Source organism: Chrysemys picta, chromosome 7 (assembly GCF_011386835.1).
Source record: "Chrysemys picta bellii isolate R12L10 chromosome 7, ASM1138683v2, whole genome shotgun sequence".
Lineage (NCBI taxonomy): Eukaryota > Metazoa > Chordata > Testudines > Emydidae > Chrysemys > Chrysemys picta.
This window is the reverse complement of record NC_088797.1, coordinates 122,841,782-122,861,473: the sequence shown is the minus strand read 5'-3', so window position 1 is coordinate 122,861,473 and position 19,692 is coordinate 122,841,782. Positions and strand designations below refer to the sequence as shown.

At 45.4% G+C, this 19,692-nt stretch overlaps 1 protein-coding gene across 3 annotated transcripts in view; it reads left to right on the top strand.

Annotated features, from left to right (window-relative positions):
• Positions 1 to 19,692, top strand: part of SORCS3 (sortilin related VPS10 domain containing receptor 3) — a 530,373-nt gene that overhangs the window by 205,095 nt on the left and 305,586 nt on the right. For all 3 annotated transcript variants that reach the window (XM_065552531.1, XM_005303514.5, XM_065552530.1), the window contains exon 2: positions 10,243 to 10,310. Coding sequence is in view for 1 of the 3 variants with exons in the window: in XM_005303514.5 (XP_005303571.3) it covers positions 10,243 to 10,310 (68 nt within the window). In the remaining 2 variants the exon portion in view is untranslated. The remainder of the gene's footprint in view (positions 1 to 10,242; positions 10,311 to 19,692) is intronic.

Genomic DNA, 19,692 nt, shown 5'->3' with positions numbered 1-19,692 from the left:
CAGGCATGGGTGACCTTCCTACCAGCTCTGTTGTACTGACCCTTTAATGTTTTGGCTTTTGGGCCGTACTCCAATAGCCAAATGTCTTCTGGGTTGCTTCTGCCTTGCAGCATTAAGGGCTGGTGGGAGGAGGGTTTCCCAGTCCTGCTGCTGCAGAATTGGTGGAGGACAGGCTGTTTTGCTCTCTGCGGACACTTAGTGGTGCATTGGGGAAGCGCTGGCCGATGACACCAGTCTCCAGTGAATAATGACAGGGAGATAGGGCCAGTGAACTGCTCGCTGAAGGTGAAGGAGGGGGCCAGGTAAGCCCACTGCGAGGTGAAGAGGGCCGCTGGCCATTCACAAAAACACTGAGAGGTGGAAAAGGCCACAGGATACTCCTGTACAGAGAGGGGTGCTCTGGGTAAGTGGAGCTCCAGATCAGATGGGCAAGAGGAGTCCAGAGTAGGAAGGGGCAGCTGAGGGTGATATTCAGAATTGGATGGGGGAGGGGGGTGTCTGTGGTGGGGTGTGCACCCTGGTGGGGTGAATGAGGGCCCGAGAGTCCAATTAGATTACCCAGTGCCACCTGTGAGCAGAAGGGCCAGGCTCCGGTGGCAAACCCAGAAACAGGCAAGGGAAGAGAGAGAGGCTGGTAGGAAGGAGCCCAGCCAAACAGGGATGGGGACTGAGCAGACCTGAACTGCTGCTTATAGGGTCCCTGGGCCAGAACCTGGTGTAGCCTGTCAGCCACGGGTATAGGGGCACAGCGCCCTGAGATGGGGCTGAACATTGTAAGGAGAAGGCATTTGGACAATTGTCCTGTTGGACTTTGTACCCCTGGCAGGGGTGGACTAAATGGGGACCTGGCGGGAGGTTGCCAGAAGAGACTGTCACAGAGCAAGCAGAGAGCAGAAGGGTCACCCAGTGTCATAAGAGCTACTTTCCCAGATCTAGGCATGAGGAGGGGCACCAACAGTGAGCGGGGAACGCCATTACAGGGTCTGACTATTCAGACCTCAGACTCTGACTCTTGGCTGATTGGCCAGTCCTCACTGACCAGGCCTGGCCCTGCCTCACCTTTGTAATCACAAACCCCTGTTGGTGCATCCGCAGGCCGAGTGATATGGAGGAGCATTCTCACGGTATCCTTCTGTCTAGGAGAAATTGAAAGGGTTTATGCTCTTTAGCATCAAGATATTAGTAGCCGAAAAAGACCCCCAAATGGTTGCATAGCTTCCACAAACCTAGCCATGGTATTGGAACCAGAGTAAACAGGAAAGCCAGAGACCTCTTGCTAAGGAGGCAACAAAGCCAGCTATCACACTCTGCTGTAATGAACCAGATACTGTGCACCTCTAGTCTGGGCTAGGGAGAATCACAGTGGGTTTCACTGTGTGAATGACTCTGTGTACTGCTAACAGAGTAACATAAGGGGCCTGTGCTTCCGAAGCAGGAGAATCGGAGTTCTCTGCCCATCCTGTGGTGAATTTCTAAGGGCCTATGACATCCAGCCATCAGGACCACTGTCAGGGCCCCAAGGCGTAAGTAATGGTTTCATAATTATTTAACATTTATATTGCATTAGAGCCTAAAGGCCACAACCAGGTCATGGCCCGCTTGTGCTAGGCATGGGACAAACACCTAATAAATGACAGTCCCAAAGAGCATACAGAATGAAAAGCGACAGAGCATTTCACCTCTGGGTCACCAGCCCTGGTCAAAAGTGACTGCAGTTATGACTATTAGGGTGTTTAGCTTATAGGACAAGAGCAAATAGGTCAGTGAAGTTGAGACGGTCCACATCAGAATTGCGCTAGCTAATACCGGTGTTGTCCGCATACAGGGCCTGGATGGATAGGCCTGACAGGTGCCTTCTGGTGCCCTAGAGGTGGGAATAGATGTGTGAAAACCTTGCTGTGCACCTGTCCTGTGGATGCAGATGGGGACTGCACTCCCCAGAGTTGGCACTTTTCAGGAGCAGTTTAAAAATCAATCTCTCTCTCTCTCTCTCTCTCTCTCTCTGTGTTTACAACAGCAAATTTTGCTCGTTTGTTCTGCGTTTCAGAAACTGGAATTTCAAGCTACATTTTTCACTCAGAAGTCTCCATTGTTAGTGAAAAGACTCCCATTGGCTTCAGTGGGCTTTGGATCCGGCTCCAAGTACTTATTCCACTACTTGTTTGGCATTAAAAGGGATAAAACAAAACAAAATAACATGGCTATTTTCCAACCAGAAAATGAAAAGCAGCCCAGGCCAAAGAGGATTAAAAGAGGGCCTTTTTCTTCAGTTCTTTTATTAGTTTTTGTTTTGATGACACATTTGACAGTTTCAGCAATTTGGTGATCACAGGGTCTCTTGAGCATATTTAGCTTTTGGGTCTGATCTCTAGACTCGTTTCTTTCATTTTCAGAGGTTTCTTTTGCCAGCCCTGCCTGAAGCCATGCACTGATTTTTTTTCTTACTTTTTTAAAACATGTCTATAGGACCAGATCCTCTGCGACTGTAGATTGGCTTGGTCCACTGGAGCCACGGTGATTGACACCAGGAAAGGAACTGGCCCTCAGATGTTATCAGTTCCTTTCGTTCTTCTGAAATGAAACACCTCAACCAATAGAGTTCTCAGATATCAGCTGCTTCGAGTCGGCTCACCAAAGCCAGTGAGCAAGGACTGGTTTGTGGTGAGAGCACCGGGCTGGTGTTTTGAGAGATTCAGTTTCTCTTTCCAGTTGTGCCCAGACTTGCTGTGTTACTCTAAGCAAATTGTGACTCAATCTTTCTTCGCCTCATTTTTCCTCATCAGTAAAACAAGGCTATTTCTTGCCTTTAGTGCAAGCAATCAAACAGCCTGGGACTGCATCGGTCCATTTTCGTTGGCTCTCAGAAACACCAGCACTGGTCTCCCCTCAATTGCAGAAAATCCATGGAGAGCACTGCCTGTTGGCCCATGTTTTCATCAGCCCTTTGTGCTTACCCATCAGTGCAGCCGCTTTCATCAGAGTCCGGGAAATGCAAATGACAATAGTGGACAAGCTTTCCTCGCCTAGCATTGAGGGTAAAGGTTACAAATGTTATGGAAAATGAGTATTTAGCTTGGAAATGGAAAAAAAATGTACTCCAGCATTTAAGAGTGTGAGAGGGAGAGCTCTCATTTTTCATAGCTAAAGCTATCCCTTCTCTCTCTCTCTTTTTTTAGAACAAGGCATTGCCTGCACAACACGCCTTCCTTTGCTCCTTATTAATTACACTCTGCAAATATGTGGACAGGGCTACTGATGAGCTATGTTAATCTCTCTGCTGATAAAGCCGATTGTTGAGGATAGGGATGAATTGCATGCTGCGGATCAAGGCTGGCTTCTCCGCTTCGCTACCTAAAGTGATCACACATCTCTCTCTAGTGAGGATGTCTCCTTGATACAGGAGAGTAACTGCCTTTGACTTGACACTTCTCAGTTGTTCTGAGGTTCTTTATCAAGCTACTGAAGGAATCAAATGCATTTACACTGTAATTCGTTGGAACCAAGGAGCATCTATGTGGGGGTATATGCAAAGCACTTTGCCAATTTAGAGGTGGCAAGATCTGGTGGAAGGTTTAATGAACTAAAGTAATTTTTCCTTCATAGTAAAATTTGATGGCCAGGAGAGGTTCTTACGCACCTGAAGGTGCTCAGGGGCTCGTGAGCCCTTCCGTGATTTATATTTTCAAGGATTCCTAATATTTCTTAAATATTTCTTAAATACAATAGGAATTCCCCTGTGCTTGGTGTTTTCCATATGGACCAAAACTGAGGCAGCTATGGCAGATCTAGGTCCATTTCCAGGTTCTTTCTCTGTGGGTTCTTTTCCTTTTTGGTCAAAGTAAAAGCTACCAGATCGACTAGTCTTGGAGATTGAAAGCCTCCAAGCCTCTATCTTGAGGAGAAGGTACATTATGCTTGCCAAGTATGCAGCAGTGCAAGCTACCTCATGCTGTCCCTGCTGTCCTCATGCTTTCACCCTGACCCAGAGGAGCCACCTCTAGTGAACAAAAGAGGATTTCAGTCCCCATTGCTTGGCTTGTCTGTTGGGACTGTCAACAGAGGGGGCTGATTCTTAGGCCTGGCCTACACTTAAAAGTTAGGTTGACCTAGCTATGTCTCCCAGGACTGTGAAAAATTTTGTGACCTGAGCTCTGTAGTTAGGTCGACATAATCCCTACTGGAGATGCAGCTAGGTTGATGGAAGGATTCTTCCGTCAACCAAGCTATCACCTCTCAGAGAGGTAGATTAACTGCATTGATGGAAAAACTCTTTGGATCAGGAACTGTCCTTTTGTTCTGTGTTTGCACAACGGGGTCCTGGTCCATGACTGGGGCTACTAGATGGTACTGTACTACAGATCATTAACAATAGTGGTAGGAGGTTTTTGTGATGTGGGTGGTTGCTAGAGCAGGCTGGGAATTTTTTCTTCAAAAATGATTTTTCAACAGATAATGCAGTTCTGGGAAAAATTGATTTTGCTGGATTTTTTTCAATTTTTCCATTAGGAACACCAACATGAACTATTTCACTTCAGATCATTTAATTTTGAGTCAATTCGATGTTAAATGGCATTTTCACATGAGGTTGCATTGCCTCATGGGAATTGTAGTTTGGCTGTCTCGTGTCCCTGTTCTGTCCTATAGGCTGGGCTCCCTGGCTGGACTACAATCTCCTATGATGCAATGTGATCTCCCCTCTGAATGAGCTGCATGGTGCCTAATGACTAGGGGGCATCATGGGAAATTACTTTGGCCACAGAGCTCATCCCCCAAGGGAGAATAGGGGCATCAAGTAAATGATCCGCAACACCCAGTTCAATAAACAGAAATGAAACCTTTCAATTCAGGCATATACAAATTTTTCATTTTGATTGAAAATGCCAGAATGAAACGTTTCGCCATTTCCGACCCAATATTACTTGGAGAATTGTGCTTGGTGAACCATTTTGCTATTTCAACTTTTCATCCAAAAAAATAATAATTTCAATATCAACACTTTGCGCAGGATGGAAATTCCCATTTTCGCTCAGCTCCAACACTTACCTGCTAGCGAATGGATTGAGTGTGCCAACTCCATCTTGCATAGGGCACCAAACATCCTTTGGTCACGGTGCTCTCCAGATGGGGAAGGATGGAGGCAGCCTGGTAACTGTGGGTTGCACCACCGTGCTGGAGACCCTGGTGGAAATTCTCTCCGTTGCCTTCTGCTTCTCAGGTTGTTGGGGACTGTTGAGCCTGGTGTTGGGGTAGTACATGGAATCCCTCCCAAAGCAGGGTTGGAAATGCCTTGTTGCCAAACGGTAACTTTTCAGCTTGGAAAAGCGATGACTAAGGGGGGATGTGATAGAGGTCTCTAAAATCATGCTTGATTTCGAGAAAGTAAATAAGGAAGTATACTCCTTCTCCTAACACAAGAACTAGGGGTCACCAAATGAAATTAACAGGCATCAGGTTTAAAACAAACAAAAGGAAGTATTTTTTCACATAATGCACAGTCAACCTGTGGAACTCCTTGCCAGAGGATGTTGTGAAGGCCAAGCCTATAACAGGGTTCAAAAAAAGCACTAGGTAAGTTCATGGAGGATAGGTCCATCAATGGCTATTAGCCAGGATGGGCAGCGATGGTGTCCCTAGCCTCTGTTTGCCAGAAGCTGGGAATGGGCGACAGGGGCTGGATCACTTGGTGATTACCTGTTCTGTAAATTCCCTCTGGGGCACCTGGTAGTGGCCACTGTCAGAAGACAGGATACTGGGCTAGTTGGACCTTTGGTCTGACCCGGTATGGCTGTTCTTATGGTAACTTTCCTGGCAGACAAGTAATTTCAGAAATGTGTTGTCCAACCCTCTTTGCCTAGGAGGGTGGTGGCTCTGCAAAGTCTTAAACAGGCCCCGAAGTCTCTTGTAGATAACTGCTAAGTACCGTGCCATTTAAAAGCCTGTCTGAAAACAAACTTGAACCTTGGCTGTTTCTTTCAGTCTGTGATGTATGTCTTGGCTGTATATATGACATTGCTTTGGTAGTTACATTTGCTCCCTTAGTATCACAAGGCAGTGTCATGAAGAAAGGGACTTTCACAGCTTTATTCACAATGGTTTGTATGTTAAGACTCCCTGCGATCCTCCCTGGTTTTTAAACTCCCCAACCTATTGTACGTGTTACACATATTGACTCTGACTCTGAAATGGCTTGTTTCATAAGCGAGAGCTGCGTTTTGTGCTGGCAGGAGCCACTCCGTTTGCGGTCGTAATACGAGCGTGCCTCCAGCATTGTGTGTGTGTGTATGTGCGCGCGCGTTTGTGATTTGTATGTGTGATATGTCATAGGGACTCTGTTGTATATCATTAATGCCTCAAGCAACTCCTGTTATTTTCTAGGACCCTATGTGAGGTTTAACTGCTAGGGGATGCTTACATTTCTGCTTTGCTCTCATTTTCTGCATGGTTTCCAGACCGTAAAGGCAGTAGTAGGGCTGGATTCTGCTTTGTTACGCTGGTGTCAATCCAGAATAGCTCCACCAAAGTTGATAGCTTTACTCCAGATTTAAACCAGGATGGCAGAGCTGGATTTAGCCCATTAGTGCATAGCCAGCATTGGCCTAGTATTTGCAAGTTTTGCTAATGATAAATTACATACTGTAAGGTACAATTACAATAAGCATAAAACCCAGCAAGAGCTGGGTAAGGAACCGAGTCCTTACAGAGAGAGTATGAACACAGCATCCATTTAAAATTACAGGGGAAATTAAATGGGCAGAATGTAATTACCCTGTTGGAATCTGTCCAGAATGCTTGGGCTCAATATATCTCATACATCTAAGATCTGATCCAGCTCCCATTGTCTTCAGTAGAAGCTGGATTGGGTTCCTAAATTGGAAAACAAGTGCCATGTCACTATAAGAAAAATCAAACCTTCGAGTGGCTTTACGTCCCAGGAGAAAGATCGCCCTTCCAGTACCACAGCGCCCCCTAGCGCTGTGTGGGGCATTGATTCAGGAGTCAGAGGGAAGAGCGCCATCTCCTGTGTGACTAATGGCACTGCCCTTTAAGGGCTCTCATCTAAGTACCCAAGGTGCTGCTTCTCAGATCTGACAAAAGCATTGCCCCAGAGCAATGGGAAGCATTATAAAAATAAGCCACTCAAACCGGGGTATCCTTGAGAAAGTGGGAATCCAACCCCGTTGCATCTATCACCCAGCATGTAATGATGGATAGTGGGATGTTAATCAGGAAAGGCAAACTTGTGCAGCAGCCAGGTGACGGGGTCGCCATTTCTTGCTGATAGTTCCTCACCTTGTGCGGAAAGCTGTGTAGAAGCTTTTAATTTATAGCATTGAAGGTATTTTTCTTATTTCCCTACTGCGTCACATTGATTTATGGAGTGACCTAACCTGACTCAAATCTGTCCGGCAACTGCTCCTTCACATTCCCCGCCACTCCCCCCGTTGAGTTCTACTCTGGAGGAAATAATGGAGCCAAACAAGAGCAAGAGAGAGAACAGTAACCACGGTATAAAGATGAATGAATGCTTGAAACAGACATCCCATCCATTAACCTAGGCAGAAGCATGTGCCCCAGGGTCTCATATAGTTCCCATAGATCTCTTCCCTGTGATATGCTGTCAATAAGACGGTACTGCAACCTGGGGTTTGTGACAGTGATTAACACATTTGCACTTTTCCCTTCAGCCTTCAACTCCTTGCCCCAGGTGGCTGTTAAGCAGGGTCAGGCCAAATTAAGGGCCTGGCCCTGCAAATGCCATGGAGTGTAGTGCTTGCTACTGTGAGCAGAGCTGGGCAACATTTTTCCAATGAAAAGCCTTTTTATTAGGGGAAAAAATGGTCTCCTTTTTGAAAATGCAAAAGGCTGACCGTTTCTCTGAATTTTGCTCGACATTTTATCTAGAAATTTTTTTTCATTTGCCAGAAACCTAAATATTTTCATTTTTTAAAAAATTGCCAAAAATATTTGAAAAAGGGGCCTGTTTTGAGCCCTGGAAAATATGGAAACAAGGGTGAGATTTCAAAATTTTGCAAAATTGGGGAAAAAAATCAGTAGGGCATGGGATCTACACTGTCACTTCAGTCAATCTGACTTATGTCGCTCAGGGGAATGAAAAAGCCCCCTCCCCTAAGCGACAGACATTTTGCGCTATCCACACAGGCACTTTATCGGTGGGAGATGCTCTCCCGCTGACATGGCTTCCACCTCTCATTAAGGTGGAGTAATTATGCCGATGGGAGCACGCTCTCCTGTCCGCACAGAGCGTCTTTACCAGCTGCGCTACAGCGGGACAGCTGCGCCGATGTAGCTCTGTACTGTAGACTTGCCCCTGAGGGGTCCCATTAACTTCAGTTGGATGAATCCCATGGTAACCACTGTGTTAGGCCGCAAAGCCTAGATTTGTAAAGGTATTTAGGCATTGCTCTGCTCAGCTTTTCAACACCTACAAGACTTAGGAGCCTAAGACTTGGTCTACACTTAAAACTTAGGACGGCATAGCTATGCCACCCAGGTCTGTGAACATACCACACTCCTGAGACATAGTTAAACCAGCATAAACCCCAGGGTAGAAGCCTCTGGTTGGTGGAAAAATTCTTCTGTCAACATGGCTACCATCTCTACCTGGACTATACAGCATTGCCTTTTAAATTAGTTAAGTGTTGCCATGGTGATCTAAGCAATGCCTAGATACCTTTCATAATCTGGTGTTGGCAGGAGTGTCCTATCTCTAGAGCTACGTGTGCAGGGAAAGAAGTGGGAGAAAGAGTAGTTATTGGCACTCTGTGAGTAATGTTATGTGGAGGTCTTATGGGAGGGGGCGGGTAAACCTGGCATAATATCTCTAGGTGTGCTAAGGGTTTTGAGCTCACCAGCAACCCCTGTTATACCTTTTAACTTCCAGCACAGCTGACCAAGGCCCTGATTCAGCCAGGTACTTAAGCATGTGCTTAACTTTAAGCATGCTTCTCTTCCAGAGAAGAGCAACAAAAATGATTAAAGGTCTAGAAAACATGACCTATGAGGGAAGATTGAAAAAATTGGGTTTGTTCAGTCTGGAGAAGAGAAGATTGAGAGGGGACATAACAGTTCTCAAGTACGTAAAAGGTTGTTACAAGGAGGGGGGAGAAAAATTGTTGTTCTTAACCTCTGAGGCTAGGATAAGAAGCAATGGGCTTAAATTGCAGCAAGGGAGGTTTAGGTTGGACATTAGGAAAAACTTCCTATCTGTCACTGGAATAAATTGCCTAGGGAGGTTGTGGAATCTCCATCACCGGAGATTTTTAAGAGCAGGTTAGACAAACACCTGTCAGGGATGGTTGGATAATACTTAGTCCTGCCATGAGTGCAGGGGACTGGACTAGATGACCTCTCAAGGTCCCTTCCAGTCCTATGATTCTATGCAAGTCCCATTGACTTTATGGGACTTGCGTACTGACTATAAAAGGGAGTGAAACAAAATCTTAGCTTGAATTTTGGCATGTTCAAAATCTGAATCTGCATTTTGTGCTTTGAACACATGTCTGCTAAAGGTAAATAGTCCTGGAAATTGCTGGGGGTTATGGCCGTCCCATTTTCCCAATGGTTGGAATAAAGCCTTGGCTATGTTTCTTTTATGAATGGTTCAGGTAATGTTTCTTTACCTGAAATGCTGAAGTTTTGCCCATCATTGATTGTGAAGCCCTTTGTATGCAAGCAAGGCAAATTTTGACCCCAGTCCAGCCGTTTGATCCTAGTTGGGAGTGTGAACTCTTACGCCTTGGGAAAGTCTCATAAAAAATAATGGAGCTTAGCATGGGTGCGCAGACTGGTTCAGGGCCTGGGCATGAATCCTCTCTCCATTTATCTTCAATGAGTCTGAGGACTTTCATTGTCAAGTACTTTGGGGAATAAAGAGAGGAATCGTTGAGTGTGGTTTCTGGTTGGGCTACTTAGATAACAAGGCCCATCTCGTTCCATCCCTGACCTTGAATAACTACAGCTGTAGAGAAGCCAGCTAACAATGTTAAAGGAATTCCTGTTGGCATGTTTTATTTCAAATGCAAAACATCCCAAGGATTAAAATAAACGTTACTAGTTACATGGATGCATTGAGCTAATGATTTTCTTTTTACTTACCTGATCCTATAATACCCCAACTTTAATGGATAAATGCTAAGCTCTCCTTTGGGTGATTTCAGATGCATTATATACATAGTTACAAAATCTTAAAGGAAGATTCTTTTCTTTCTTTCTTCCCTGCAGGTGATTCTCATTCTAACAAAGCTCTACGACTTCAACTTGGGGAGCGTTACTGAAAGCTCGCTGTGGAGGTAAGTGGATTGTAGAAATCACAGTGAATGGCAGGGAGCGGTTTGCTAGGCCTCATGTTATATGGGCTGCTGAGACCCAGAGAACCTGAACTGGTTGATCTGGGAAAGGTGGGGGAAATCAGAATAAGCTTGTGAGCTGCTGTGGTAAAACAGTCTTTGTTTGTGAGCTCACTAATTCTACGCCAGTAAGAGGTGGATGGACAGGTGGTGTTCTGGTTAAGATACCTGACTGGGTCCTACCTCTGCCATATGTTCGCCGGGGGCCTTCACACACATGGCTGAACCTCAGTTACCCATCTGTTAAATGGGGACAATAATCCCCCTTTTTTTTTTTGGCTGCGTTATCTTATTTAGATCACTAACTCTTCAGGGCAGGGATTGTCTCTTACTCTGCATGTGTACAGCGCCTAGCACAATGGGGGCTGATCTGAGCTAGGAGCTCTAGGCACTGCTGTAATGCAAATAATAAAGATGCGCAGAAGAAAAGTCTGTTAGAGAGAGGACATTGGGGAATGACATTTAAAAAAAAAAAGAAAACCCAACTCAGACTAGTAAAACTTTGATGGCAGGCAGACTTTGTCTTGGCTAAGTGAGAGAGCCCACTTAACTCCTGCATATAGCTGTTGTATTATTATTTGTCTTACCATCGGAGCCCTAGACATGGATCCGGGTCGCACTGTGCTAGGGACTGTACAGACACAAAACGAAAAGGTGGTCCCTGACCCAACGAGCTTTCCCCTTGCATCCAATCCTATCCTGTATTTCTCATATAGCGGCCCAAATCCTAGACCCACGGATACTTACAGCAAAACTTCCACTGAGTCCATGAGGACTAGGATTTGGCTCAGGAATACTTGTTACAGCTGGAGAACTTTTATTTGCAAAGCATGTTTACAATACAAACCGCTAACTAACCATCCCAACCAATCCTCTGCCAGGCAGGTAGGTGGTATCACAATTCGGCACATAGGTGGAGGTGAGCAGAGGTGTGTCTGAAGTCACACACGGGAATCGGTATCCGAGCCGGGATTAGAATCAGGAGTTCCAGGCTCAAGCTCACACCTCCCAGGTGTTGTTCCATTACTGACTTGGATACATTAGCCAATATACGGTGAGTTTACTGCCTCTGGTTGTGCTTTGTTTCTTCTATGGCCATTTAATGACCGTGTTTTATGCAAGCATTTGAATTCTCTTTTCTCAACAGATTCAAATTGCAGAGACTGGGATACAATCCTGCTACGAAATTACAGGGGGATTTAAATAGGCACACAATAAATTTCGGCTCATGGAACTACAACTTGGATGTTTTATATATATGCCATGTACAAATCGGTGTGGGTGTGTATGTGTCACACACAATTATAAGTGTGTGTTAATATATATACACACACACACACACACACACACACACACACACACACACACACACACACACACACACGCTTACAGACAGCATATAAATACGTGTGCCGTTTTTCAATGGTATACACCGTACAGGGCAAAAGAAATTTTCAAGGGCCGGGACTATGCTTCACTGTTATACCTAGTTTAGTGCGTTTATTGTTAACTTGCAACAAGAATTATTAGTAACGCTACCAGTCAGTCCATGGTAACTCTCTGTTACTGGATGTGTCACTTCTGCACAGACTCTGTTGCCCTTCTTCCCACCCAGCCTTTTTGACGTCTTTGTTCTCCTATTAACTTTAAAGTCACTTTTGCAAGATGGTTTCAGGAGCATTACCGGATGGGGGCTAACCGTGCGGCAGAGTCAGTTAATGCATTAGGAGTTAATTGTTCATAATAGCTCTTGAAACTTCTTGACTTGCCTGGCACTCTAAAGCCTAATTGCACTATACCATGGTAATCTGCAGATGTATAAATAATCATGAAACTAAGAGGGAACACAGCCGTTTTCACTTACCTCGTACTTTTCAGGGTCTTTAAGCCTTGAAAACTTTTGCCTTGCACCTAACAAGTACAAATGACACAGTAATTATACTTTAAGCATAATTACCACGCAATCTGCTCTGCATAAATAATGTAACGAGCCAGCAAATCCTGTCTTAATGCCAAGAAATTGCAGCCGCATTTGAGCTGTGTGAAAAGGTGATAGTGACATTCCTCTTGGCGAGTTTTTTTTTTTTTTTTTTTTCCAGAGAGGAAGGTGGGGATTAGCCATCAGCTCAAACTAAATGTTGCCAAGTAGGTCTTACAGCTCATAAAGAAGATACGCTAAAAACGTAGACTGCTTCGTGAAACCCATTTTAGTATTGTCCTGGACAGTCCGTCTAGTTTGCGGCAGAGATTACAAAGGGGTTAAATTATGACATGGACTGGGTTCTTGTGGCTAGATCAGGGTTGGGCAAACTTTTTGGCCCGAGGGCCACATCTGGGTATGGAAATTATATGACGAGCCATGAATGCTCACAAAATTGGGGTTGGAGTGAAGAAGGGGGGTGAGGGCTCTGTCTGTGGGTGCAGGCTCTAGGGTGGGGCCAGAAATGAGGAGTTCAGAGTGTGGGAGGGGGCTCCAGTCTGGGGGTTAGGGTGCAGGGGGCGGAGGGGGGTGAGGGTTCCGGCTGGAGGTGCGGGCTCTGGGGTGGGGCTGGTGATGAGGGATTTGGGTTGTAAGAGGATGTTCAAGTCTGGGATGAGGGGTTCGGAGGGCAGTAGGGGGATCAGGGATGGGGCAGGGGGTTGGGGCACAGGATGGGGTCAGGAGTGCAGGTGCCAGGCGGCGCTTACCTCAAGCAGCTCCCGGAAGCAGCGGTATGTCCCCCCCTCCGGCTCCTACACGGAGGCGCGGCCAGGTGGTTCTGCACGCTGCCCCATCTGCAGGCACCACCCTGGAGCTCCCATTGGCCACAGTTCCCAGCCAATGGGAGCTGTGGGGGAGGCACTTGGGGCAGGGGCAGCGCGCTGAGCCCCTGGTTGTTCCTAAACATTGGAGTTGGTGGGGGGACATGCTGCTGCTTCCGGGAGCTGCGGCACTCGCGCGCAGAGCGGGTGAGGCCCCCGACCCCACTCAGCTCGAGGGGCAGATTAAATTGGCTGGCGGGCTGGATGTGGCCTGCAGGCCGTAGTTTGCCCATCCCTGGGCTAGATCAAGGGATTAGGAGTCAGGACTCCTGGGTTCTGTTCCAAGTTCTGGTCAGGAGTGAACTCTAGTGGTTAGAGCAGGGGACGGAGTCAAGACTCCTGGATTCTAATCCCAGTTGATTTGCCTGATGATCTTGGGTAAACCCCTGTGCCTCAGTTTTCTCATCTGAAAAATGCAGAATAAAAAGGTTTCATTAAGGCTTGTAAAGTGTTTTGAGTTCCTCTCATGGAAGGTGTTACAGAAATGCATAATCTTTATTAATAATTGCATATTCAGTAGTAAGAATAAGCTGAGAAATACTCACATACATCATGACTTCTGAACTCCTACGAGTTTAAAATAATCATCACAAGAATGTACAGGGACTCCTGGATTTTTTTCTGTTTTCTGGGGTTAAGGCATGTTCTTGCAACTACACAATAGTTCTGCTCTCCTAAACAATAGCACTTCTTGATCCTGGCTCTGAATAGTGGGTCGGTTTCCAGAAGCACTGTTATGGCAGACAGCAGTGAACCACGTATTAAAGCTTCAGAGGAGGTGAGAATAGGAAGCCATGCAATATTGTCTCCCAATATGGGCTTCATCCTTCATTCTTCATGCATCAGAAACTGCCACTGAATTCTCTCTTGGTCCTTGGGAGTCTAAAATGAGAGGCTGCTTTTAATGGAAAAACTGCACTGCAATAGAAAAGCTATTCTAAACCCTGAATCTAAATACAAAGACAAGTAAATCAATAGGAAAATGTCCTGAGTGTAATTAAAAAAAGAAGAAGAAAGCATTAACAGTCCGTTTGGATGCTGCTCTGCTAACTGTCTGATGTCAGTTAAGTCAGAGCAAATGCTACTCAGCATTCAAATGAAGGAATGGAGGCATTGCTGAAGCCTTGTAAATGTTTTTATTTTTATATATAATTTTTCATTTTATTTTGGGAATATTGTGGTGTGGCTTTTTTTTTTCTTGTTAAGTTTTATCCATTTTAGCAATGGAGAAGGGAGATGAAAGGGGTCGGGTCAGGTCAGGTCCTAGGAGGACTGTGCTGGGGGTGGTGTGATGCTCCTCATTCACCCTGCAATGGCTGATCCTGTCCCACGAGGCCAGGCCCGGGCCCAGGCCCCTGCTCTAGTTGTTGTGATCTAGCACCTGGGGTTGCAACACCACTGAGCTTTGGCCTGGCTGCTTCCCCGTCATGATGACATACGGGCGCGAGGCCAAATTTGAGTGAGTGGTACTGTGACCCTGTATGCCAGGTTACAATGCCACTAACTCAGATTTGGCCTGGTCATTCCTACCCCCTCCCCACATCATGACGGAGGGATGGCCAAACCTGAGCAACACTGTGCCCCTGTGTGCTAGGCTATACCACCCAGAGTGAGGAGCCGGGCCTAGCCGCGTGGGACAGAAGCCACCGGAGCTGCTGCTGCAGGGTGAGGGTTTTTTTTAAAATGTTGTTTTAGATGTTATTTCTGGTTTTACGGTGTATTATATTGTATTTGTGAAAAACACAGGGCTCTTGGCCTTGCTTGTAACAGATTGGTCTAGGGGTCCCCTACTCCGATATCTGGTTCTCTGGCCAGTACCAGTTACTTCAGAGGAAGGTACAAGAAAACACCCCCATGAACCCTAACCCTTTCAGGACTGGTCTACATTAGAAAATTAGATCGACGCAGCAATGTTGCTGAAGGGTGTGAAAAATCCACCCCCCGAGCAACACCGTTAAGCCAGCGAAGTCCCCGTGTAGATAGGCTACGTCGATAGGAGAATTCTTCCTTTGACATAGCCACTGCCTCTTGGAGAGGTGGATAACTTACGTTGAGAACCCCTCCCTTGGCATAGGTAGTGTCCACACTGAAACATGACAGCAGCGTTTCAAGCACAGGCGCAGACTTTCTAAAGTGCTGGGGGGTGCTTGACTGCCAACTCTGCCCCCACTCCACCCCTTCCTCCAAGGCCCCACCCCTGCCTCTTCCTTCCCTGACTCCACCCCTGCCCCACCTCTTCCCACTCCTCCCCTGAGCACGCCGCATCCTCGCTCCTCTCCCCTCCCTTCCAGCCTCCTGCATGCCGCGAAACAGCTGATTGCGGTGGGCGGGAGGCGTGGGAAGGGAGAGGGAGGCGTTGATTGGTGGGGCCCACCGGTGGATGGGAGGCGCTGGGGTGTTGGGGGGGAGCTGATAGGGTGGCTGCCGGTGGGTGCTCAGCACCCACCATTTTTTTTCCCCAGGGGTGCTCCAGCCCCAGAGCACCCACGCAGTTGACGCCTATAATTTCAAGTGTGGCCAACCACTGAGTTAGTGGTTGGCTGATGTCCTGAAGCCTGGGGGTTTCTATCACTTACAGGCCATGAGCTAGGGGTGTGATTCCCCTGCCTGTGTATACATACTCGCCCTAGCTCTCCTTGAGCTAGCATGAATATAAATACTAGTGTAGCCATGGTAGTGTCAGCTACCGTGGCTACACTGCTATGTATAGTCACGCTAGCTCAAGGAAAGTTAGCATGAGTAAGTGTTCATGAGCTGGAGAATCACACCCTACCTTATAATGCAGACATAGCCATAGATGCTAACGCGGAAGTTCTTATTATCTAGATAAACAGAGTGGTTTAAAAAAAAATTCTGTGAAAATTGTATTTTGCCAAAAATCTTTTTTTTTCCTTTTTTTTTTTTAACCATATGTTCTCTGGTGGGGGAAAAAAAGGTTTTGCTTTCCATTGACTTTTTTTTTTATTGTTTTTTTTCATAAAAAAACTCAAAAAATGTAATCCAAAAAATTTATTCTGAAATGCTGCTGTAGAACCTCATGTTCCCATTCTCCTTTATGGGCCAGGCTGCTAGTCAGACTTCAGCTCCCATGATGCACTGTGGCCATGCCACTGCCAGGATGCACCACCTCCCCTTGGTAGAAGAGGAAACAGTGGTGATGGGAGATGGAGTCCAATCAGGGAGCCTGGCCCATAGAGGAGTATGGAAGCATGAGGTGCTTGAACTACAACACCCATGGAGCATTGCAGCTACTTTTCATAATCAAAATATTTTGGTTTTCTGTTTCTCTTTCGAAATTTGGACTTTTCTGTTGAGGGTAGGGAGAATCTGACTACAGGTCTGTCGCATCTTAGGCGCATTTAACATGCGCGATTTGAGCTTTACGTGGTCAGCAAAAAAAAAAAAAGAGAAAAATAACAATTTAAATACTGTTTCTGTAGTGCGGGTGATTCTGCCTGCCATTACACTCAATGTAATTTTGACTATATGCAATTTTCGCTTTAGACGCTGACTGCGGAATGTAACCCCAGCATAAGATGAGACAGACCTGTAGTGGTTGATTTATATTTTTAAGCCTGGTGGTTCATAGCACTTCACTTCTAGTTTTTCCCCCCATCTAGTACAAAAGGGGAAGTTCAGATTATCTACATGAATGTCTCTCTCTTTTTTTTGTTAATCTTGGCCTTAGATATATCCACAGGTTAACTATGTATTATGGAAAAAAGAAATCCTTTCATCAGTTTAAAGTCTGTTGCCTTTGTTTCACAGCATATACCCTTGTTCTTGTATTGAGAGATTGGGTAAACAGGCGCACCTGATTCCATTAGTTATATTGTATAACTCTATCATGACCCTTTTTTTTATTATTTGTCTCCTCTCTCAACTAAACACTCCCAATCTTTCTCGTTCTTCTTTATATAGGAGCTTCTAATCTTCTAGCCACATTAATTGCTCATTTATGGTCCTTTTCTGTTTCTGCTAGACTATTTTTGAGATAGGATGACTAGAAGTGAACATAACATTCCAGATGAGGGTGTACCATGGCCATGATAATATTTTCAGTATTTTCTATCCCGTTCTTTATACAGCCTCCCTTTTTTTTTTGTCTACCGCTATGGATTGAACAGATATTTCTATTGAGCTTGCTATAATATCAGCCATGTCTCTTTTCTGAATTGTTACTTAATGTAGAACCTAGGAGTTATTTGTACTGTGGTAAACAAAAAGTTTACAATCCAAATATAAGACAAGAGACATCAGTGTGACACAAGAACAGAGAACAGACATGGGAATCACAAGGTAGCATTGAGATATTTATGATCGGCATGATAAGCAGTGACCACAACCCCCTGGCTTTATTAAGCAAGAGGGAGTAGCTCAGATTATTCCTTCCAATGTGCATGACTTTGCATATGTCAAAACTGAATTTCATCTGCTATCGTGTTGCCTGTTACTTAGCTTGTTTAGGTCCTCCTGGAGTTCTTCACATCCTTCAAAAAGAACAGGAGTACTTGTGGCACCTTAGAGACTAACAAATTTATTAGATGCTCTAATAAATTTGTTAGTCTCTAAGGTGCCACAAGTACTCCTGTTCTTTTTGCGGATACAGACTAACACGGCTGCTACTCTGAAACCTTCACATCCTTCATTGGTCATGATTAATATAAATAATGTTGTCCCTTTGGCCCATGTAGTTAGCTTGTATTTTGGGCTTTGTAGAGTTATTTCCATTAGGAGGAGAAATTGATGATACAAGTTGGGTATATTCTTTGGTATAACCTTGTTTGTTTACAAAAAAGTCCACAAAATGCTGTTTCCATGAACACATTAGAAACAAACAGCAGCTTTCTTGCTCAGAAATCCTCACGTCTACATAAGAATGGCCATACTGGGTCAGACCAATGGTCCATCTAGCTCAGTATCCTATCTTCCGACAGTGGCTGGTGCCAGATGCTTCAGGGGGAGCGAGCAGAACAAGGCAATTAATCCAGTAATCCATCCCCTGTCATCCTGTCCCAGTTTCACACAGTCAGAGGTTTAGGAACACCCAGAGCATAGAGGTGCATCCCTGACCATCTTGGCTAATAGCTATTGATGGACCTATCCTCCATGAACTCATTTAATTCTTTTTTGAACCCAGTTATACTTTTGGCCTTTGCAGCATCCCCTAGCAGGTGACTACATGGAGATCTACAGGTGGCTACATTGGGTGAAGTACTTCCTTTTGTTTGTTTTTAAACCTGCTACCCATTAATTATATTGAGTAACCCCTGGTTCTTGTGTTCCATGAAGGGGTAAATAACATTTCCTTATTCACTTTCTCCACACCATTTTTGATTTTATTGACCTCAATCATACCCCCTTCAGTCATCTCTTTTCCAAGCTGAACAGACTTAGGGCAGGTCTTCACTACAGGGGGGGTTCAATTTAAGATACGCAAATTCAGCTACGCGAATAGCGTAGCTGAATTCGACGTATCGGAGCCGACTTACCCCGCTGTGAGGACGGCGGCAAAATCGACCTCCGCGACTCCCCGTCGACGGCGCTTACTCCCACCTCCGCTGGTGGAGTAAGAGCGTCGATTCAGGGATCGATTGTCGCATCCCAACGAGACGCAATAACTCAATCCCTGAGAGATCGATTTCTACCCGCCGATTCAGGCGGGTAGTGTAGACCTAGCCTTAGTCTTTTTAATCCCTCTTCATATGGAAGCTATTCCATACCCCCTAATAATTTTGGTTGCCCTTCTCTGTATTTTTTCCAATTCTAATGTATCTTTTATTGATATGGGGTGACCAGAACTGTGCACAATATTCAAGATGTGGGCATACCATGGATATATAGAGTGGCATTATGATGTTTTCTGGCTTATTATCTATCCCTTTCCTAATGGTTCCTAACATTCTGATTAGCATGTTTGACTTCTGCTGCACATTGAGCGGGTGTTTTCAGAGAACTATCTACTACCTCTTTCTTGAGTGGTATCCGCTAATTTAGACCCCATCGTTTTGTATGTGTAGTGGGGATTATGTTTTCTAAGGTGCATTAGTTGCACTTATCAACATTGAATCTCATCTGCCATTTTTTTTTTTTTTTGCCCAGTCACCCAGTTTTGTGAGATCCCTTTGTAACTCTTTGCAGTCTGCTTTGGACTTAGAGTGTCTACCACTCTGGTGAGCTTTGTGCCCAAGAAGCCCTGTCTGTCTGCTTATTCTCAGGGTCATGCTCACAACTGGTTCTCCAGGCTTTCTGGCCCTTAATGCACAAAGGCTAATTTAAAAGTAGGGTCGTCATAGCTACATGGTCATAGGAGTGAAAAACCCACATCCATGTCTGACACAGCTATGCTGACCTAATCCCCCTGTGTGGATGCTGCAGTGTTGATGGAAGAATGTAGGTGTAGGCCGTGTCTACACTACCAGGTTATGCCAGCATAGCTATGGCAATGTAACTATACTAGTATAGTCTCCATAGTCTAGAGAAGCCTACAGGCTATAAAACCAATAAACAGGAAACATTCAGC